This window comes from Papio anubis, chromosome 19, assembly GCF_008728515.1.
Source record: "Papio anubis isolate 15944 chromosome 19, Panubis1.0, whole genome shotgun sequence".
Taxonomy (NCBI): domain Eukaryota; kingdom Metazoa; phylum Chordata; class Mammalia; order Primates; family Cercopithecidae; genus Papio; species Papio anubis.
Window position 1 is genome coordinate 38,037,563 of NC_044994.1, and position 23,036 is coordinate 38,060,598.

The 23,036-nt window shown below is 42.4% G+C and overlaps 1 protein-coding gene across 6 annotated transcripts in view; it reads right to left on the reverse strand.

Annotated features, from left to right (window-relative positions):
* PSTPIP2 (proline-serine-threonine phosphatase interacting protein 2) overlaps positions 1-23,036 on the reverse strand; it is a 94,136-nt gene that overhangs the window by 9,147 nt on the left and 61,953 nt on the right. For 4 of the 6 annotated variants that reach the window (XM_031658807.1, XM_003914341.5, XM_031658808.1 and 1 more), the window contains 6 exons: positions 18,553-18,659; positions 13,197-13,259; positions 6,475-6,573; positions 5,837-5,882; positions 4,808-4,887; positions 651-749 (listed from right to left, as the gene is read on the reverse strand). In XM_031658807.1, the coding sequence (XP_031514667.1) occupies positions 651-749; positions 4,808-4,887; positions 5,837-5,882; positions 6,475-6,573; positions 13,197-13,259; positions 18,553-18,659 (494 nt within the window). The remainder of the gene's footprint in view (positions 1-650; positions 750-4,807; positions 4,888-5,836; positions 5,883-6,474; positions 6,574-13,196; positions 13,260-18,552; positions 18,660-23,036) is intronic. The other 2 variants (XM_031658806.1, XM_021930093.2) reach the window with 2 other exon arrangements.

Below are 23,036 nucleotides of genomic sequence, written 5' to 3' on the forward strand. Positions count from 1 at the left end.
GACAATGGACCAGCGAATACTGTTGAGGTAAGTCTGAGCCCTGGAGCAACCATTAGCCTGGGAAAGGGTCAGTGTCCTAGTACTCGGTGCTGTCCTGGAGCGACCCCATTCCAGAATGGAGCCGTGTCTGGGATGCACATACATGCTGTGACATCTGTCTTCCGTACATGAAACTATATTCGGATTCTATCTGTTCTCCTGCCCTAACTCTGAATTTACTTTGTGCCCTAACTATGAATTTCTTTTATATATATATATATATATATATATATATATATATATATATAAAGCCACCATGCCCAGCTAATTTTTGCATTTTTAGTAGAGACAGGGTTTCACCATGTTGGCCAAGCTGGTCTCAAACTCCTGACCTTGGGTGATCCACCTGCCTCAGCCTCCCAAAGTTCTGGGATCACAGGTGTGAACCACCGCTCCCAGTGGTGAATCTCTTAATGAGAAAATCATGGTGGCAAAAGAGCCAGGAGTCAGGTTACATGTTATCTGGATCCTTCTATGAACTCACTGTATGGCCTTAGGCAAGTCACCTTACCTCACCAGGGGCGAAGTGAACCAATCAGTATCTATAGTTCCTTCTACTCTAATGTATCCAACATGCACAGGACAATCCTCAGTGGATGCCTCTGACTTACTTCATCACTGGTGACACATTGTTGTGACAGCTGATTCACATGTAACCACAATGCATTCCGGAAGAAGTTTATTCGTTCACATTCTTGAGCCTCAAATGCCTACAGAAAAATAGCTACATGTACATAAATATGCAAGGAAAAGGGCCGTTCATTTTGGCTGACTGTGACTTAAGAAACAGTGTCAACCTTTAGTTATCTGTAAACTTACTGTCCAATTTAGAATACTTCTCCACCACCACTCAGGATGCTCATAAACTCATACCACAAAGAATGCAAACAAATCCTAATATAGTAACACAAACAGGCTTGGAAATAGTTCTGAGGATAAAAAGTAATGATGATCCCAGACACCAATGTTCTAACTGAGTTCCTACTGACATTTCCAAATATCTAACATCATCTCCACCTGGGCAGCCTGCCAGAGCCTCAGATTCAACATGCTGCCCCTCCCACCCTGGAATGAATGAGTTTAACTGGCAAGATGGTCATAACTGTTGATGCTGGTTGACGAATACATGGGAGGCCATGTACTTGTCTTCTACCTTTGTGTATGTTTAATTGTTTTTCCTTAATAAAAGGGTTAAAATAAAAGTCATTGCCTGAGATAGTTTTTTGGATATAAACAAATACCACCTTTTAGAAAAATCAAGCTATTCTACGAAGCAGATGGCATTCTATTCAACAGTGGATGTGATATATCAGTGTATTTTAAAAATATTGAATACCATAGCTATTTTTAACATGAATGAATTTTATATTCCATAGCTTTTATATACCACAGCCCCTTTGCCACTCTATGAGGAGAAAAGGATGGGGACAGGCGTGGCTATAAGTGGTTCTCATACTTGAATTCACATCAGAATCACTTGCAAGGTTTATTAGCATAGAGATTGCTGGGCTCTACCTCCATAGTTTCTGATTCAATTTCATATCTCATACTATAGGTTTTATTCAAAACCATAAAATTTTGAATGCCTTTTAAATTTTGCTACATTTTAAAACTTATTATAAAATAAAACAAAACTTCAAACATATACAAGCGTAGAGAGGTACAGATAGTATGATGAATCCCTACGTACTCATCACCAGCTTAAACATTTATCAACTCACAACCAATTCTGTTTTATCTATATCTCTACCAATTACCCTACTGTCTGGAGTATTTTGAAACAAATGCATTATTTCACCTGTAAATATTTTTATGTCTATATAACATAGTATAATAATTTATTAATATTACATTAGTTTTGTTATGGGATATTTCACATAGAATCAGATAGCAGTATCATAAATATCTATATACCAACTACCCAGCTTTGTCAAAAACTTCAGCCATATTTGTTTCAGATTCTGTAAAAGCCCCTGTGTGATTTACCCAGTTTCTATCGCCTTCTTCCTTCCCCAGATAGCCATTATCCTGAATTGTATCATTCTTATGCAAGTGTTTTGTTTTGTTTTGTTTTATGGGGAAGGGGTTGTTTTGTTGTTTGGTTTTGGGGGGTTTTATTTTGTTTTGTTTTGAGACAGGGTCTCACTTCGTCACCCAGGCTGGAGAGCAGTGGTATGCTCATGGCTCACTGCACCTTCAAACTCACGGGCTCAAGCAATTCTCCCGCCCAGGTTCCCAAGTAGCCTCTGCCACCATGCCTGACTAATTTTTATATGTCTTTGTAGAGACAAAATTTCACTGTGTTGCCCAGGCTGGTCTTGAACTCCTGGGCTCAAACAATCCACCCGTGTCATCCTCTGAAAGTGCTGGGATTACAGGCGTGAGCCACTGTGCCTGGCCTTTATGCAGGTTTTTACATTATATATGTATCCATAAAATGTATATGATACTGCTTTACATGTTTTTAAACCTTATTTTAAAATGGCCTCATTCTAGGCTTTTCCTTAAGAGTGTGGAGTTACTAAAGTAAAGCAGAAAACAGTGTTTTAGGAGAAGCATAATGACCCACAGTATCAGATGGCAAAGAGAGGTCAAATAAGATTAGAAACTGCAAAGGCCCACTGGCCCTCATGCCAAGGGATTGCTGGTGCCCTCCAAGACAGTAGCTGCAAGGAAGCAAATCCCAGATGCTGTAGGCTGGGGACAGACAGGACAACAAGGACTTGGAGACAGCTCCTTCAAAAAGCGTGGCTGTGAAGAAGGGTGGGGGTAGTAGCGGTCGTAGATAGAAAAGCAAGAACTACTGGGGTTTTTTTTTATTTTGGGGGTTTTTTTGAGATGGAGTCTAACTCTGTTGCCCAGGCTAGAGTGCAGTGGCATGATCTCGGCTCACTGCAAGTGCAGTGGCATGATCTCGGCTCACTGCAACCTCCACCTCCCGGGCTCAAGTGATTTTCCCACCTCAGCCTCCCAAGTAGCTAGGATTACAGGTGCTTGCCACCACACCCAGTTAATTTTTGTATTTTCAGTAGAGACTGGTTTCACTATGTTGGCCAGGCTGGTCTTGAACTCTTGACCTCAGGTGATCTGCCTGCCTTGGCCTCCCAAAGTGCTGGGATTATAGGCATGAGCCACCATGCCTGGCCAAACTGGTGGGTCTTAAAGCTAGGAAAGAGCTGAGTCTGTGTGTAAGATAACAGAAGTTGACAAATTCTCTATGTCCAAGAAGGTGGGGAAAGGCAAGATGGATGAAAAAAGATCTTGAACGAGGAAGGAATAGCCCCTTTTCCATGCTAAGAAGAAAAAAGGAGTGGGGCAGGCATGTCTGCCAACGATTCTCATACTTGAATTCACATCAGAATCACTTGGAAGGCTTATTAGCACAGAGATTGCTGTGCTCTACCCCTAGAGTTTCTGATTCTGTAGGTCTGAGGTGGGTCTGAGAACCTGCATTTCTAACAAGTTCCCAGGTGATGCTGATGCTACCGGTCCTAGGACCTCACGTTGAGAACCACTGGAAGAAAATGTGCAGGCAGGGTGACAGAAAATTAAGGAAGCTTCCAAGTTACGCTTTTTATTTTCTCTTGGAAATTGTGAGGTCATTTGCAGCAAAAGAAGGGGAGCAGCGATGAAACTGAAGGTAAGAGGAGGGTAAAAAAAGAAAAAAAAAAACCCTCCAGCCTTGCATGGTGGCTCATGCCTGTAACCCCGACAACACAGGAGGCCAAGGTGGAAGGATTGCTTGAGACTCAGGAGCGCAAGACCAGCCTGGGCAACACAGCAAGACCCTGTCTCTTTAAAAATAAAATAAATAATAAATAATTAACAAGGCATGGTGGTGCATGCCTGTAGTCCCACCTACTTCACTTGAGCTCAGGAGTTTGAGACTGCAGTGAGCTCTGATCGTGCCACTGCACTCCAGCCTGGGTGACAGAGTGAGACCCCGACTCAAAACAAACAAAAAGCAAACAAACCAACCTCCAAAGCCTGCTCACTTGCTGTCGGCGTTCCCTTTAGAGCGTATTGAGTACAGGCCAGGCTCTCCGAAGGTAATTATGTAATCGACCATTAACTGATGGAGCTATTCTATGCCTGTGCTATCCCAACATGAGACTAAAGCTTTGAGTAGTTGGACAGCATGGTCAGGATGGGAACGAGGCAGACAAGGTTTGGGGAAAACTATTCCAGTTCCTTCTATTCTTCACTTAAATTTCTGATTTCTTTTGTTGTTTGTTTGTTTTTTTGGAGAGAAGTCTTGTTCTGTCGCCCAGGCTGGAGTGCAATGGCGCGATCTTGGCTCACTGCAACCTCCACCTCCCAAGTTCAAGTTATTCTCCTGCCTCAGCCTCTAGAGTAGCTGGGACTACAGGCGTGTGCCACTACACCCGGCTAATTTTTGTGTTTTTAGTAGAGATGGGGTTTCACCGTGTTGACCAGGTGGTCTTGAACTCCTGACCTCAGGTGATTCACCTGCCTCAGCCTCCCAAAATGCTGGGATTACAGGCATGGGCCACCGTGCCCCACCAAATGTCTGATTTCTAATTTGCCCTCAAGCTCTGTAACTCTATGAGAATCGGGGCAGATCATTTCTACAAAAGTAGACTCTCCAGGTTCTGGGCAGAAGACGGGCCCCTGCCCCCCCATCTCCCCCTCCCCGCTCCCCTCCTCCATTCCCCGCCCAGTTCCCCCCACCCCATCCTGAGCAGCTTCCTGTTACACCCCCCGCACCCCCGCACCCCAGTCCTGAGCAGCTTCCCGTTACGGGTACCTCACAGGCCTTGATGTGCTCACTCTGCCACTCTTCTCGGACCTTATCCAGGGTGCTGATGTGCAGCATGTATGCTTTGTCTGCAACAGAAGGGAGAGACCTGGATCAGAAACTAGACAGGAAGATGGCTCGCAGATACCCCCACAGGCTCATCTCAGATGGCAAAAGAAACTCATCCGAGTTGTGCTCAGCTCACAAGGCCCCCAGGACTCTGAGCACTGGGAGTTATTGCATCTCTCACCCTCATCATATTTGGTGAAGCAGGTGAAGCAGAGTATCACTGTCTTTTTAAACATTGGACCAAACATTGAGAAAGAAATGTTCTAAGGAAGGAGAAGTGAAAGCTGATAAGAAACCTCAGCCAAGTTTTCTTTGTCTAATTCCACCTCAATACTTCCCATCACTTTTCATTTTCAGAATTGTCTGATGAAGGGTGCAGAGAAGAGAACTACCTTGAGCCCTAAAGGGGCACCAAGTTACTTTCGTTTCGAATGTAAAGATTAAGATCTTACATGACCACAGTTACGAGGGATATTTCCGGCAGGATATTCTGGGAATTAGGAGCTTTTGCAAACGCCTGGTTTGGGTCTTAGATTTCAGTGATAACAAGGCCTTGCAGCTTGGCTGTTTCACAGCAGATAAGGGCTACCAATACATCAGAGGAAGGACCTTATTGCAAAGCCGCTACCACATGACTGCACCATCACCACTCACTCCCATGTAAGGCAGCAAGATCTAAGCAGACAGCGGTCAGAAACGGCTGCTTCATAGCCTCCTCCCACCTTCTGGGATTCTAATACACCCTCCCTTCCTCTCTCCTCTTCTTTCCTTTCCTCCCTTCTTTCCTCCCTGCCTTCCTTACTCTCTCCCTTCCTTCCTCCCTTTTCCCCTTCTGATATCTCACTAATCCTGCTGAATATCCTTATATTCTCTCTTTAAGGTATATAAAACTCCCTTTCTCAGGGACACATTTAGGATAACATAGACCCCACTAGCAACCCTCCCCCATTCATAGGAACTGCCCCTCACCGGAGTCCTCTACTGCAGTCTTTGAAGTTGCCAGTTTCACAAAAAGCTGTGAAAACAAACAGAAAAAAAACATAGCAAGCATTGGGAATGCTGGACAAGGCTTCCATAGGCAAAACAGATTGAAAAGCAGTAACTATGAAGAGACCAGGTCTAGTGCAAGTCCTATGTACATCTCCCTCGTGAGCAAATAATTCAACGTGCCCTGCAATCTTATCAGTCTTGAAAAATATCCATAAAGCATCTTACCCAGTGTCTTTCTAAAGACACATCCAGTCCTCTCATTGCAGAAATCTTGTATCTAGATTTTACAAAGTTAAATTTGTAGTCCACCCAAGCAAAAAGCAACCTGACTACAAAGAATACATAAGCTGAGTATTTAAGAAAAATGAAAACAACTGGGAAACCCCTCCAACCTCTTATCACCCCAACTCCCTCCCTCATAGCCGTGCTTCTATCACTCTTCCCCCAACCCCCAAAAATGTGGCAGTGGTTTTTCAGGTTCAGAAGACCCCAATACGTGAAGGAAGATATTGCCAGGGGTTTAGGGTACAGGTTCATTTCTTATGAATATTCATAACTGGCTTTAGCCTGATATTGGTCAATCTCAGATTTTTTGGGTTGTCAGCCCTCCTGGGTACCTTTTCTTGTTGCTTCGGGTTCACCAGGTTGGCACTCCGGCTGACAGCCTGTTCTGCCTCATCTTTGTCCCGGCATTTCTGCTCATAGTTCTTCTTTGCCTTTGTCATTATGAACAAAGAGAAGCAAAACAAATGAACAGAGTGTAACCCTGAAATGCAGCCCCCTTGGCCCAGGAAGTCCAGCATGGACAGGGCCCTCTGATTGTCTCTAAGTCTTGGGCTCCCAGAGGGCAGATGCTTTTTTTTCTAAGTCTTTGAAAGCTCACTCTCTCTCTCTAGCCCTTTTTCAAATTATGTAATAGCGGCAACCTGATCAAGGAAGTAATAACTCCTATTTGGCAACATAAAGTACATGAGCTTTAAAAATGGACTGAAATGAGGTCGGGCACGGTGGCTCATGTCTGTAATCCCAGCACTTTGGGAGGCCGAGGCGGGTGGATCATAAGGTCAGGAGATCAAGACCATCCTGGCTAACACCGTGAAACCCTGTCTCTACTAAAAATACAAAAAAAATTAGCCGGGCTTGGTGGCGGGCGCCTGTAGTCCCAGCTACTCGGGAGGCTGAGGCGAGAGAATGGCGTGAATCCGGGAGGCGGAGCTTGCAGTGAGCTGAGATCCAGCCACTGCACTCCAGCCTGGGCAACAGAGTGAGACTCTGTCTCAAAAAAAAAAAAAAAAAAAGGACTGAAACAAAAGATGGAATTTGAAATAGACAAAATTAAGGCCAGGCACCACGGCTCAGGCCTGTAATCCCAACACTTTCACAGGCTTAAGTGGGGTGGATTGCTTGAGCACAGAAGTTCAAGACAAACCTGGGCAAAGTGGGTGAAACCCCATCTCTACAAAAAACACAAAACTTAGCTAGGCATGGTGGCACACACCTGGGGTCCCAGCTACTTGGGAGGCTGAGCTGGGAGGGTCGCTTGTGCCCAGGAGTTCAAGGCTGCAGTGAGTTATGATCATGCCACTGCACTTCAGCCTGGGCAAAAGGGTGAGACTCTATCTCAAAATAACAATAATAACAACAACAATTAAAATATTTATGTAACTCTAAAACGTGTGGTCTAAAATTTATAAAACATTCATAATCCTCAGAATGCATGTACAATCCCTTGGTTATTTGGTACCAACTCACTCTAATTCTAATGAAGCCTCTATATTCACCACAGCATGTGAACAGTGGGCAGGGTACCAATGCCATCATTTATTTTGCTTAAAGATAGTCGTTTTCCTTATTTATTTACTTATTTATTTAGACAGAGTCTAGCTTTGTCACACAAGCGGGAGTGCAGTGGTGCGATCTCGGCTCACTATACCCTCTGACTCCCAGGTTCAAGTGATTCTCCTGCCTCAGTCTCCCTAGTAGCCAGGACTACAGGCAAGCACCATCATGCCCCTCTAATTTTTGTGTTTTTAGTAGAGACAGGATTTCACTATTTTGGCCAGGCTGGTCTCAAACTCCTGACCTCAGGTGATCCACCCGCCTCGGCCTCCCAAAGTGCTGGATTACAGGTGTGAGCCACTGCGCCCAGCCAGTGTTCCTTTTTTATTTAAAGAATTCTGTTTTATGTAGTTTAAACGTAGGCCATGGTCTATCATGTGCTACCATTACCACCAGTATTATGGAAACAGTTCACAAACTATATTCATTAGTGGATCATAAAAATAATTTTCTGTTTCAACTATGAAAGCAAAGACTTTTTTAAACACCAAAGCTGCTTTATCTTAATTCCAGGAAGTAGGAAGAAAACCAACAAAGCTGTGAATCAAACAGTTAGCTAATAAATAAAAATGATGAGAAAGAATGGTTGACTAAGATAAATAAAGAAAATATGGCACATACACACAATGGAACACTATTCCACTATAAAAAGAATGAAATCCTGTCATCAGTGGCCACACGGATAAGCCTGGAGGACATTATGTTAAGCAAAATAAACCCTTTGATATACCGATTTCCTTTCCTTTGGATAAATACCTGATAGTGGGACTGCTAGATCATATAGTAATTCTATTTGTAGTTTTTTCGAGAAATCTCCATACTGCTCTCCATAGTGGCTATGCTAGTTTACATTCCCACCAACAGTGTGTAAGAGTTCCTTTTTCTCTAAATCCTTGTCAGCATTTGTTATTTTTTGTCTTTTTGATAACAGCCATCCTAACTGGGGTGAGATGGTACCTCATTGTGGTTTTGAGTTATAGTTTTCTGATGATTAGTGATGTTGAGCATTACAAAATATATTTGCTTGCCATTTGTATGTCTTCTTTTGAGAAATGTCTACCCAGATCCGTTGCCCATTTTTTAATCCAATTGTTTGTTTTTTTCTTTGCTGCTGAGTTGTTTGAGTTCTTTGCGTATATTCTGGATATTAGTCTCTTGTCAGATGAATAATTTGCATATTTTCTCCCATTGTAACCACTGTAAGTGTTCAATTCAGTGGTATTAGATACATTTATAAAGTTATGTAACCATCACCACAATCTATCTTCAAAATTATCTTTACCTTATAAAACTGAAATTCTATGCCCATTAAACAATAACATCTCAACTTCTTCTTTCCCCAGCCCTTAGCAGCCCTTTCCCTATTCTATTTTCTGTCTCCCTTTCATTATTTTTTTAATTTAAAAACATTTTTGCAGGTACATAGCAGGTTTATATACTTATGGGGTATATGAAATATTTTGATACAGGCATGCAATGTGAAATAAGCACATCATGGAGAATGGGGCATCTATCCCCTCAAGCATTTATCCTTTTAGTTACAAACAATCCAATTACATTCTTTATTTAAAAATATGCAATTAAGTGATTATTGACTATAATCACCATATCATGCTATCATCCCCTTCATTTTAGAAGATATTGTCACTGGATATAGGGTTATGTCTTAACAGTTCTTTTCTTTCAGCATATGCGATATGTTGGGCCACTTCTTCATGGTCTCCATAGTTTCTAATAGGAAATCTGCTGTCATTGGTTTTCCCTTTTAGGTTTTCCCTTTTAGTTAAGGTGTCATTTCTCTCTCATTTAGTTTTCAGAAGTTCGACTATATGTCTTGGTATGGATTTCTTTGGGTTTATCTTGTTTACAGTTTAATCAGCCTCTTGGATATGTAGGTTTATGTCTTTTGCTAAATTTGGAAATTTTTCAGCCATTATTTCTTCAAATAATGACTTAAAGCTAGGCTTTTTCAGCCCACCTTCCTTCTCCTCACCTTCTAGCATCACAGACACATTAGTGTTAGATCTTTTCTTATAGTGCAAAAAGTCCCTGAGGCTCTGTTAATTTTTTTCAGCTTATTTTCTCTCTGTTGTTCATGGCGGGTAATTTCTATTATTCTGTCTTCCAGTTAACCAACTCTTTCTTCTGTCTCTTCCATTCTCTTCTTAAGCCCATATAATGAGTTTTCTAAAATTTTGATTATTTTATTTTTCAGTTCTAAAATTTCCATTTGGTTCTTCTTTATATCTTCTATTTCTTTGCTGAGCTTTTCTATTTCTTTGCCAGTCCTTTCTTTGTTTCTTTCATTTGTTTCAAGTGTGAATCAGGTGTAGTGGCACATGCCTGTAATTCCAGCTACTCAGAAGGCTGAGGTGGGAGAATCACTTGAGTCCAGAAATTGAAGGCCAGCCTGGGCAACACTGTGAGACTCCTCATCTCAAAAAAAGTGTCTTTGTAATTGCTTGCTGAATATTTTTATAATGAATGCTGTAAAATCTTCGTCGCATAATTCCAACATCTCTGTTATCTAGATCTTGGCATCTATTGATTGTCTTTTTTTTTCCAGCAGTTTCGTATCTTTCTGGTATGAAGAGTGATATTCGATTGATTTGGGGGAATTTTTGGTATTACGTTACAACACTGTGGGTTTTATTTAAGGCTTCTGTTTTAGCTAGCTTCCTCTGCACACCACTCCAGCAGGGGAAGGTGAGGCATCATCTCATTACTGCTATGTGAGTGTGAAAGTCCAGGTTTCCCCTCCTTGGTCTCCACTGACACCACAGAGTGTGTGTGACCTAGTTACTGCTGGAAAGTGGTTAAAGTTCTCACTCTCCATTAGACCTCCTTGGACAACATCCCAGCAGGGAGAGGGTGTACGTCATTATTTCCTGGTGCAGGTGGAATCAGGGTTCCCCACATGGTTCCCACTGACACTGTGTAGAGGAGGCTCTGTTACCTCCTGGTGGGAGTGAAAGTCCTGGTTCCCTATTTGTTCTCTGATGCCACCTTGGCAGGGGAGTTGGGTGCTCTCTACAGCCTGGTGTGGTGGAAGTTTAGACTCTCCACTTGGCCTTTGCTGATGTGTGGAGGTGGGGCCCCCGTTTTTTTTATGTGGTGTTTGGCTGCAGTACAATGGTTATTTTCTAAAGTTTCTGTCCTGCTAGGCTGCCCCTTTTCTGGTCTTTTGGCTGGAGAGAACAGGCTTTTCTTGGAGCTTTTTAAAAAAATAATAATTATTATTATTATTAATAATAAAAATATTTTTTTATTAATAAAAAATTATTATTATTACTATTTTGTGTATGATCGTTGGCATTTCTGGGATGCCTGCTTCTTTGGCACTCAGCCTGCGACAAATGAGGCAAAAAGAAAGCCCAGGGAACTCCTTGTCAGGTTGCTCTTTGAGTCCAAGGTCACTAGCCAGTGTGCCTTCTTCTCTCCACCTTTCAGAGCTGTTTTTGTTTTGTTTTGTTTTGTTTTTTTGAAACAGAGTTTCACTCTTGTTGCCCAGGCTGGAGTGTGCAATGGTGTGATCTCGGCTCACCACAACCTCCGCCTCCTGGGTTCAAGCAATTATCCTGCCTCAACCTCCCAAGTAGCTGGGATTACAGGCACACACCACCACGCCTGGTTAATTTTTTTTTTTTTTGGTATTTTTAGTAGAGTCGGGGTTTTGCCATGTTGGCCAGGCTGGTCTTGAACTCCTGACCTCAGGTGATCCACCTACCTCGGCCTCCCAAAGTGCTGGGATTACAGGCGTGAGCCACTGTACCTAACCAGAAAGTTATATTTGGATAAGCCTTTCTCTTTAATTATAAAAAAGCTTGCCCCAGATTGCTTAAAATATAAAGGTCTGGGAAAAATCATCTATCAACCAACACTATTTCTGTATTACACTGACATCATTCCCTATTTATCAATTGTTTTTGAGGGATTTCTGCATCAAAGAGAAAAAGAATGCAGCAAAACAGATTGCATATGTTATCAACCTGGTAACACTTCCCTGTTATGTCCTACTCATAGAGTATCATGATGATACTTCTGTATCAAGATGGAGTCATACATGTTCTAATAACAGAGTTTGTTGTATCCAGAGTCAATAGATTCATAAAAGCTAGAGAGAGATTTCTAGCAACTTGTCCAATCTCTATCTTACCAAGCAGTTTTTAAACAAACTACTTCAAGGAAAGGTTTTTATAATTTTCTTTCTTTTTTTTTTTTTTTTTTTTTTTGAGACGGAGTCTCGCTCTGTCGCCCGAGCTGGAGTGCAGTGGCCGGATCTCAGCTCACTGCAAGCTCCGCCTCCCGGGTTTACGCCATTCTCCTGCCTCAGCCTCCCGAGTAGCTGGGACTACAGGCGCCCGCCACCTCGCCTGGCTAGTTTTTTGTATTTTTTAGTAGAGACGGGGTTTCACCGGGTTAGCCAGGATGGTCTCGATTTCCTGACCTCGTGATCCGCCCGTCTCGGCCTCCCAAAGTGCTGGGATTACAGGCTTGAGCCACCGCTCCCGGCCGGTTTTTATAATTTTCAGATACCTTAAAACAGAAAGGGATCACTCAATAAAATAGTAAGCAATCAAGATTCAAAATAGTAACAGGGTAAAATTGCAAATTCAACAAGATAAAGGTATTGTACACTATATATGTTTTTATATATTTGCCTAAAATATTTGAACTGACTTGCTATATTTTCTCGGGTTACCAGAAAGATAACCCCGTTGCATTTCCACTATCAGTGTCACTTTCAATCTTTCCAAGGCCTTAAAAAAACAAAAACATATACACTGTTGGTGGGAGTATAAATTAGTTCAACCACTGTGGAAAGCAGTATGGAGATTCCTCAAAGAACTAAAAGCAGAACTACCATTTGACCCAGCAATCCCATTACTGGGTATATACCCAGAGGAATAGAAAGCATTCTACCCTAAAGACACACACACGTGAATGTTCACTGCAGCAAGATTCATAATAGCAAACACACGGAATCAACCTAAATGCCCATCAATGACAGACTGGATAAAGAATATGTGGTACATACACACCATGTAATACTATGCAACCATAAAAAAGAATGAAATCATGTCTTTTGAGGAAACATGGATAGAACCGGATGCTATTGTCCTTAGCAAACTAATGCAGGAACAGAAAACCAAATACCACATGTTCTCACTTATAAGTGGGAGCTAAATGATAAGAACTTTAAATATAAAGAAGGAAATAACAGACACTGGGGTCTACCTGAGAGAGAGGGTGAGAGGAGGGAGAGGAGCAGAAAAGATAACTATTGGGTACTGAGCTTAATCTCTGGGTAACGTAATAATACGTACAACAACAACAAAAAAGAAAACCCAAAGCATTTAAGGTTGTTTTCCCTAAAACACTGCACTAATAAATAATAACATTTTTGAAACGTTATTTGAGTAGGAATATGTTCATACACAGCACAGGATTTCAGAAAATGTCACCATTATTCCAAAAAAGACAATAAAATGTGACTCACATCCATGGTTTTCTTGAATTGTAAGCTCTTTTGTTTATGGATGGCATCCATTATAAGCTCTGTCTGTAAAGAGATCATAAGCACTATTAATAAAAACAGAAATCATTACTAAAAACAGAAATCATTATCAATAACAGTTTATCTTGAGGGTTAAGTGTTCAAAATGATTACCCACATTTCACAATCTTCAGAAAAGAGAGACCAAACATTTTGCCCAAGGTCTTATTCCTAGCTAATAATGGGGCCCATCTTTGAACTTGTACAGGCAAACACCAAAGCCTGAACTCTCAGACACCGTGGAGAGTCACTGATCAACTCAGAGCAGTCTCTTTGGTAAAATCTGGAATCAAGGAACTTTGGTTTCAAAAAGGAATTTTAAAACTTTTCTTAAAGTGCCATTTATATTTTAAAGGGGGTCTTTATTCTTTAAGTATACATCAGCACAGTTAAATTCGGTACTTGTATCACTTCTGCAGCCCATCAGTGACACATCCATGACCATCAGGGCGCCTGGTCAGTATGGAGGAAAAAAGAGTTTGTCAGACAACTAAAAGAAACTGTTCTGTTACTTTTTTATTTTTTTATTTTTTAAGACAGAGTCTCGCTGTGTCGCCCACGCTGGAGTGCAGTGGCATGATTTCATCTGACTGCAACCTCTGCCTCCTGGGTTCAAGCAATTCTCCTGCCTCAGCCTCCAGAGTAGCTCAGATTACAGGCCTGCACCACCACACCCGGCTAATTTTTGTACTTTTAGTAGAGATGGGATTTCACCATGTTGGCCAGGCTGGTCTCGAATTCCTGACCTCAGGTGATCCACCCGGCTCGGCCTCCCAAAGTGCTGGGATTACAGGCGTGAGCCACCGCACCCAGCCCTGCTACTTTTTATACCCCATCCAAGTGAGGTAAATGCCTTGCTGGGAGTAAATCTTTTATTGTGGCTGTGCTGTTAATACTTGTTATCAAAAATAATGGTGTTAATAATAAAGATGTACCTCCCAGACATAATCGTAGTAGCTTCCATTTATCAAGCACTTACATGCTAAGCAGTTTTCATGCATCACAGCTATGTGAGTACTCTCTCCCCCATTTTCCTGATGGTACTGAAGTTAATTAACATACCCCAAAGTAACACAGTCAGCAAGTAACAGAATTGAAATTTGAACCCAGGAGCCCTGACCCCAGTACCCTTGTTTCTCACTGTTACCCTAGACTATCATTATCCTTATGATAGCTCTGTAAAACCAAGCTGTAAACAACGAAAAGACACAATAATTCAAAATGAGCAATGACACTAATACTGTGCCAAAATAATATTGAAAATACAATCCAAATGTAGTTCCTTTCAGACACACAAAACTTAAGTTTTTGTCTGCTACTATAACACACAAACATCGTTTGAAGAATTTTGAAGATATCTGAATGGAATATTGGGAATGGTCTCACTTCAAATATGAGCTTTGTGGAGTACATGAAATTCCCTTGGAGGAGCTTCAGATGAGCCCTCAGAGAATCCAGCAGTCATCTTCCAGCCCACGTGAAAGTCAGCTGCCAGGTGCTGGCCATTCGCCTGCGAATGGCGAAGACAGCAGAGACAGAGAGAATAGACAAGGTTCCAAGAGGAGCCCAGCATGAAAAGTCACATGGCAGATCCCTGCCACTGCAGTCAGGAACCTGCAGTCCACATGCATAACTGTGTCCCTCTGCCAGGAGGAGAAGCTGGGTTTATTTATTTCATAATCTTTACCGATTTTCCCAGGCTACACAGAGCAGATCAGTTAGTAACGCTGGTCTGTTCCAAGGTCTTTTCTAGTCTAAATACACATATGGCCACTGTTACAGTTGGGAGCTGCTACTGTATTATATTTTGTGGCCCCACCTAGGCCACCTTACCTGTAAGTTCTACATAACACTTGCTTCAAACACCTCTCAGGTGGCTGCAACATTCCACCAGCAGCCAAGTCTGTTCACCTCCTATCACTCCTCTCTCTGCCTTCATGGATTCCTGGCCTTTGAAACTTGGCAGGAATCTAGAAAGCATCCCTCCACCTCCCTAACCTAACAGGCGTGGACCCTAGAGCCCAAGAGGTGAGATGCTTTGCTCAAGGTCACTCGTGAGTTAGTGTCAGAGACATCAGGTCCAGCTCTGTCTGCTACACTACCTGGATTTACGTGTCCTTACGTCCATATTCACTTATAGGGTGACTTATTTGTGGTGACCCCAATAAGACAAAGGTGCCCTTTCAGAGCTCCTCAGTGTCTCTTCTGAGACTCAGACTTTCTGCTCAGACCAAATCCAGTGAAAATATGATTGGGTTTTATTACTGACAACACAAAGGAATGCAAAAACACAACAAACTCTGTCATAGGATGGGGAAAAGCAAGAGCGGGGAAAGGAAGAAGAGATTTGCAAGTGGCCCTATAACCCTGAGAGAAACTATTGGAATAGCTGCTTCATGGCCCATTTTTCTCTCTACTCACACTCAAGCTGTATTCTATTTTTCATTTTTATTTTTTGTTTTTTTGAGACAGAGTGTCACTCTGTTGCCCAGGCTGGAGTGCAGTGGCATGATCTCTGCTCACCCCCCACCCCAGTTTCAAGCGATTCTCCTGCCTCAGCTTCCCGAGTAGCTGGGATTACAGGCATGAGCCACCACACCTGGCTAATTTTCGTATTTTTAGTAGACATGGGGTTTTGCCATGTTGGCCAGGCTGGTTTCAAACTTCTGACCTCAAGTGATCCGCCCACCTTGGCAAAGTGCTGGGATTACAGTCATGAGCCACCGTGCTCAGCCTTAAGCTGTATTCTAGAAACTGGAAGCATCGTCTCTGTAACCACAGAGGTTCCTTTCTTTGGAGATGGCTCTCCACACAGGCAGCACGAAACTCTCCCATGACCATCCCAATTTCAACTGAGGGGATAAAACCATGTGGGCACCAGAGGACAGAGTGTATGATCATGTGTTGTCATTGTCATGCTACAGACAGTTATGGACTGGGGGAGAAACCTCATGACCCTCAAGTGTCAAGACCGCTGAGAATGGCTCCTACCCTGCCAACCCCCTGGGGTGAGTGTCTCACTCCTCTGTACAGCCTTTCACCCCAGTGGTTTTAGCATCAATGTCCTTCCTCCAGGAGGCCTTCCCAAGCCTCCAGATGACATTACGTGTTCCCACTGTGTGTTCAGATGGCGTCTTCCTCCTTCCCTGCATCATGTAAGGCATATCAGGCTTTACCATGATTCCTGGGTCACATCCACCTGTCTGGCCCCGCTCTCATGCTTAGTGAGAGAAGGATGACCGTGTACGCCTTGGTCACCACCTTCATAAAACATTAGCTGCGAGGGAGCACACCACGAACTTCTGGCCAGCCCTTCCAGGACCTGCACCTCCTGTGCCCTCATTTACTGAAAGAAACCAACTGATGGCTTTCCTTAAGTGGAAATGGCTTAATTTCCAAGAAGTGAAAGACCAAAGCGTGCGTCCGACCAGTGAAAAATGAGAAGTTAGCGTTGGCACATTTTCTCCAAAGTTTTATGTTAAAAAAAAAAAGAAAAAACTAGCTAAATACGGAAGTGGTAAAACCCAGAGTTCATTTTGACAGAAGTAATTACAATTTTATTAATAAAATTTGGACTTCTCAAAGAAAGCTAGCTTTGAAGGCATTTTCCCACTGTAGAGAGCACACAGAATAAAGGGAACTTAGAGGGTGGCAGGGGACTGAGCACAGGTGACTTACACAATTGCTTAACATAGTTCACAGCAGAGTTCAGGTCTAGCTTAAAATAATTTGGTCTGTGTAGCTTATTAGGATGAGGAAGTTTCAGAAACCTTGCAAAATTAACAAAACTCTCCCTGAAAGGACTAGGGCTACCAAGGGCACTGAAAACATGCAAGGAAATGATTCTCGTCTCCTCTGAGGGCAAATCAAGCGTGCACAGATTCTGGTTGTCTAAGGCATTTTTGATTCTGAAAAATTATAATTCCCCTAGAGGGGTGAGCAGTCCTGGCTATGTCAGCCAAAAGGGTCTGACCATCCAATGGGTTTAATACACATGCTAGTTCTGCTCTGAAAAAGGCTTCAGAGCCTTTTTTTCAGAGGCACTCCTCAAACCTGATACATCAAGCTTGAGAGAATATGTCAAAGCACCTGACAGAGTGTTCCCATGTTCATTTCTACCCTTCCTTCCTGGTAAAAGGCACAGCACAAGTACAGGTGTGAGATGGAAGAGGCAGTAGTGTGCTAAAGGCAGCTGGTGAAACAGCAATAGGGGTAAGGCAGGCAGGTTCTCAGGATGCTGCCTCCCATAATAGAGGCCAGTGGCCGCCAGGGAAGCTAGACCTAGACTCCAACTTAGAGCCACAGGCAAAGTTGCTGAGACTGAGGTCAGGGTAGAATCAGCCTTAACAGCTGGCTATTTATCGGATATGCTCATTGTAGACAGCAAGCTCAGGCCCAGGATAAGAAAAGGTTTTCAAAGGGACCCCCAGGAAGGGTGAAAGAGGTCACCAAAAGTCACGCAGAGCTGTGCCGGGAGACCTGGGTAGACATTTTTGGGTGCCAGATAGAGGAGAGCTTGTCTCCCATGTGAGGCCCAGGTTCCAGTCTTCAAAACTAGACACAGAAAAAAATTCTATAAGGACCCTACATGGCTGCAGGATCAGCCTGAATATCCAGTTTTTCAGGAACAAAATAGAAAAGAATAGAGTTGTGGCTGGTCTAGTCTAACTAACACTTTGATATAAACCTGGACTTCTTTTCTTGATCCCAAACATTTGTCAGTTTTGTTAACTCTTGTTCACCCTTGTCTTCTTCCATGTAGTTGGTTAGAGTAAATCTCATGAATGAAAAAGAGCCTATGTAAAGCTGCTTTGAAGACAAAAGGACTTGGAGTTCCCAGGCCTTCCGTTTTCCCATTTGTACAGTAGAGTAGTTGGACTACATTATGGTCTTCAGGGGGAGCGGGACTCTTCCACTACTTCTCCCTTCCCCTATTGCCTTGTCCAGGATGAGGAGTGTGGTTTGGGAGCCCTCCAGCTGGGATGTGCTAGATTCTACTGAAGTCAGAGGGTTTCCCCTTTCCATTCATAGTCTGAATAGTGGCAGTAGACCTGAAAAGAAGAGGAATGCAAGCTGGACCCCTGAATCCTACATGAACTTTAAAAAAGGACAACTGGCCTGGGGTATAGAAATGCATATACCCATCTGGATTGAGTCCCCACGTGGGGACTCCAATAAGTAACGTCTCAGGTCATGATTGCATGATGGTAGGAGCTGAGCTGAGGAGTATAACGAACAAACAAGCCTGTAGTTTTCTACAGGAGCAAAGGAAACACCTTAACACATATGCAAATCCAACCTTTTTCCGTTGTAGTTTTTGCTTTTCCCTGAATTCTTCCATCTTCCTGGCCTCTTCTCTTAAACTCTGTGCAAGCTGAATGTGACATTGTGCCACACTGTCTACTTCTGCAAAAAATAATTTTAAAAAATCAAAGTCTACATATGTCTGAATTAAAATACATAAAATCATACAAAATAAATATGTATATACAAAATACTGGAGTAAGTGGTAAAATCAACATCACTTCATTTGGTCACCAACATTTATTGAACCTCTCCATACGTCCAGCATTGCCCTGGCCACCAAGGTCAGAGCTAGAAAATCTTTGGCTTTGCCTCCTACCGCTAACTGTTACTAACCTAGGGTGCCCAGGACTAGGGAGAAAAGCAGCCAAAATCCCATTTCATGAAGGTTACATCCTAGGAGACATTACCAACGCCACCACAATTTCAAACCTGATTCTTCATTCTCTGTAGATGACCTCTAAGGTTCCTTCTATCTCTAATGTCTCATAAGCCTGAACATTTATAAGAAAGGTCATATGCCAAAATGTTGGTTACCAATAGTTATCTCTGGGTAGAAAGATTATTTGTGATTTTTCCCCTTATTTTTTAAGATCTTTTCAAGGAGCATGGCCTGCCTTTGTAATAGAAAAGAATAAATTCTTGTTCTAAGAAAACAAATCAAAGCATGGCATTAAAGCTAAAAAGACTGACAGATAAAGCTAGAAAGACTGAAAGATGGTCAGATTGATCGAAGAAAAAAATTTAAACTTGTGGGTATCAAAACAACCTTGAAGAAGGTTAAAAGATATATGACAAACTGGAAACATATTTGCAATTTTCATAACAAAGAGCAAATAGTTATATCCAAAGAGCTTCCACAAATCAAAAGAAAAATACATATTCCAGTATTTAAAAACCAGTTAAAGAACATGAAATTCAAAAAAGAGTGGCTAAATGGCCAATAAACATTTGGAAATATACCCAGCCTTAAAACTATTGAAAAAAAAATGCAGAACTTTAAAATGCAAACCTTTCAATTGGGCAAAATTTTTAAAGCACAAAAATTCTTGATATTGGCAAGCATGGAACAAAACATCATTGTTGGAAAAAAAAAAAACAGCGCAACCTTTCTGGAGGAAATTTGGCATTTTTTAGAAACAAAATTTTTTAAATGTAAAAGAATGAGGCAGATCTATATGAATTGAAATGAAAAGTTGTCTACGATATATTGTTAAGTAAAAAAGCAAACTATAGAGAGATATGTATAGTATAACAGCATAAAAACTCATTCATGTCTATATATATATGTGCATCTACAATTAAAGGAGAGAGAGTTGGCCGGGCACGGTGGCTCACACCTGTAATCCCAGCACTTTTGGGAAGCCAATGTGGGCAGATCACGAGATCAAATGATTGAGACCATCCTGGCCAACATGGTGAAACCCCGTCTCTACTAAAAATACAAAAAATCAGCCAGGCATGGTGATGGGCGCCTGTAGTCCCAGGTACTCAGGAGGCTGATGCAGGAGAATGGCGTGAACCCGGAAGGCAGAGGTTGCAGTGAGATGAGATCGCGCCACTGCACTCCAGCCTGGTGACAGAGCGAGACTCCGTCTCAAAAAAAAAAGAGAGAGAGAGAGAGTTGTAAATGCACAGAGAAAGGTCTGGAAAGATATACACCAAACTACTAGCATGATTTTAAAATGATCGTTTTCATTTTAAAAACAATATAAAAACATATCTGGCCCCATCCCAGAAATTGCGGATCACTGCCATGGTATAATACTATTTATGTATATGAATAAATACATATATACTATACATATATGTGTTTAATTGCATTAAACTGTCTGGAGACAATCACTGAGAAGTGAAAATTCCAGTGCTTACTATCTTCTTTGCAGCTAGTTGTCTCGTTTGAATTTTTAAGATAAATATATATATTATTTTAATAAGAAAATAAAACTTATTTTTTTTAGAAAAAGAAAACAAGTAAAGGAAAGGCAAAAAAAAATTTTAGGAGACCCAGCCTATGCTGAGGTTTGACCTTGGGCCACACCATACTTGGCCTTACAGTGCATATAAGGGACGTGAAAAGATACTGTCTCTACCTTGAGAAATGTATTCACTGACAAGTTACAGAGGGAAGAAGACACCTTCTATGAAAACGTTAAAATGAATATTGAGCTAACATTTGCAAACGTCTAGAACTACTCAGTGAGCTACAGAAACACTTTAGGCACGCGTTAAACATACTATGCTGTGTTAAAATCCTTAGCTTGGAAGGGCCAGGTATTCTGGAAAACAGAAAGCTTTAGAGGCAGGTTCTGAGTAACAGGCCTGAAGAATATTAGAACTGGATAGGACCCCTTGAAAATCACAGTGCCGGCCGGGCGCGGTGGCTCAAGCCTGTAATCCCAGCACTTTGGGAGGCCGAGACGGGCGGATCACGAGGTCGGGAGATCGAGACCATCCTGGCTAACATGGTGAAACTCCATCTCTACTAAAAAAATACAAAAAACTAGCCGGGCGAGGTGGCGGGCGCCTGTAGTCCCAGCTACTTGGGAGGCTGAGACAGGAGAATGGCGTGAACCCAGAAGGCGGAGCTTGCAGTGAGCTGAGATCCGGCCACTGCACTCCAGCCTGGGCGACAGAGCAAGACTCCGTCTCAAAAAAAAAAAAAAAAAAGAAAACCACAGTGCCAGGGTCTCACCCTGGATCGCCCAACTTCTGCTTGTCATCACATTAGAATAATAGGAACTAAATAAAAATCTGTTGACTGAATTCCAAGTTGCAGTTATAACCAAAGGCCACCAAGTGCAAATGAGAACTGAGAAATTAAGAAAGGATGCTGAGGACACTATGACTTACGTCTTCCATTTCCCCTCCAGACTCATACCAATAAATAAAAATTTCTCATACCAAGAAAAGCAAAGACGACCAACACAGGAAGTAAATGACTCCTTAGCCTCAAAAAGATGAAGGGAAATAGAACTTCACCCCAACAGAGATGAACTCTGACAATTGTGACATTGGTGTTTCCAAAGACTTTCTATTTCCTTTCTAAATTAGCCTTTACCACTCTCAAGAAGTATGATAAAATTAGAATGCCCCATTCCAAACAAGAAAATAAATCCAAACATGAGGGAACTTCCCACTGGGTTCTCCTCTTAAGACGCTGAAGGAGAGGCTGAAGAAGGGATTTTTTTTTTTTTAAACAGTCTCACTCTGTCGCCCATGCTGGGGTGCAGTGGCAAGATCTCTGCTCACTACAACCTCTGCCTCCCAGGTTCAAGTGATTCTCGTGCCTCAGCCTCTGGAGTAGCTGGGACTACAGGCACATGCCAACATGCCTGGCTAACTTTTGTATTTTTAGTAGAGATGGGGTTTTGCCATGTTGGCCAGGCTAGTCTTGAACTCCTGACCTCAGGTGATCTGCCGGCCTTGGCCTCCCAAAGCACTAAGATTACAGGTGTGAGCCACCGCACTGGGCTAAAAGAGATCATTTTTAGGACATAGCATCCTGACCCTGGGAAGAAAACAATAAATAAATAAGAATTCTTAAGGAAACAACAGGATGTGGTTCTAAAAACACAGATCTCAATGGCTGAGTACAGTGTCTCACACCTGTAATCTCAGCACTTTGGGAGGCCAAGGCGGGAAGATCACTTGAGCCCAGGAGTTCAAGACCAGTTTGGGCAACACAGTGAGACCCCATCTCTATGAAAAGTAAAAAATTAGCCAGACGTAATGGTGCATGCCTGTGGTCCCAGCTACTCATGAGGCTGAGGCTGGAGGATCGCTTAACCCTGGGAGTGTGAGGCTGCAGTGAGCTGTGACTGTGCAGCACTCCAGCCTGGATGATAGAGTGATGTCCTGACTTTAAAAAAATAAAAAATAAACAGATCTCAAACTTCCTTAGGCAATCAGCCTGTAAGATCATGAATTCAGCTGCAAATATTTTGAATTTAAGGTGCCTTTGAAACACCCAAGAAGAAATATTAAGTAGGCAACAGGATGTAAGTTCTGGTCCTTAGAGAGTTCGGGACTGAAAATATAGAACTGTACATTCTTTATGAAAAGATGATAGCTGGTGTCAGGGATGAGGATGTTTATCTAGGCAGACTGAGAAGAGAAGGGCTAGGACCAAGTTCTGAGGACCTGCAATATAGAAAGGGATAGAGAAGTAGCCAGAGAAGCAGGAAAAATCCAAGGGGGTCAGAGGGATGCTGGTTTCCAGAAGCAAGAAATGCACAACAGTGCTGAATGCTGTTGAAGAGTCAAGCTAGAAGAGGCCCAAAATTGTCCCCTAAACTTAGTGACCCAAAGGTTGCTGGTGTCCTTGGAGAGGGCAGTGCCAGGTGAGTGGTGGGGTCACAGGCAGATTAGAGTAAGAGGTGAGGGAATAGTGACAATACTTCCTTCGATGCTTACTGTAGTTCACTTTATTCCGGATACAAATGTCTGGTGATCTGGGAGAAATGGCAAGACACGCAC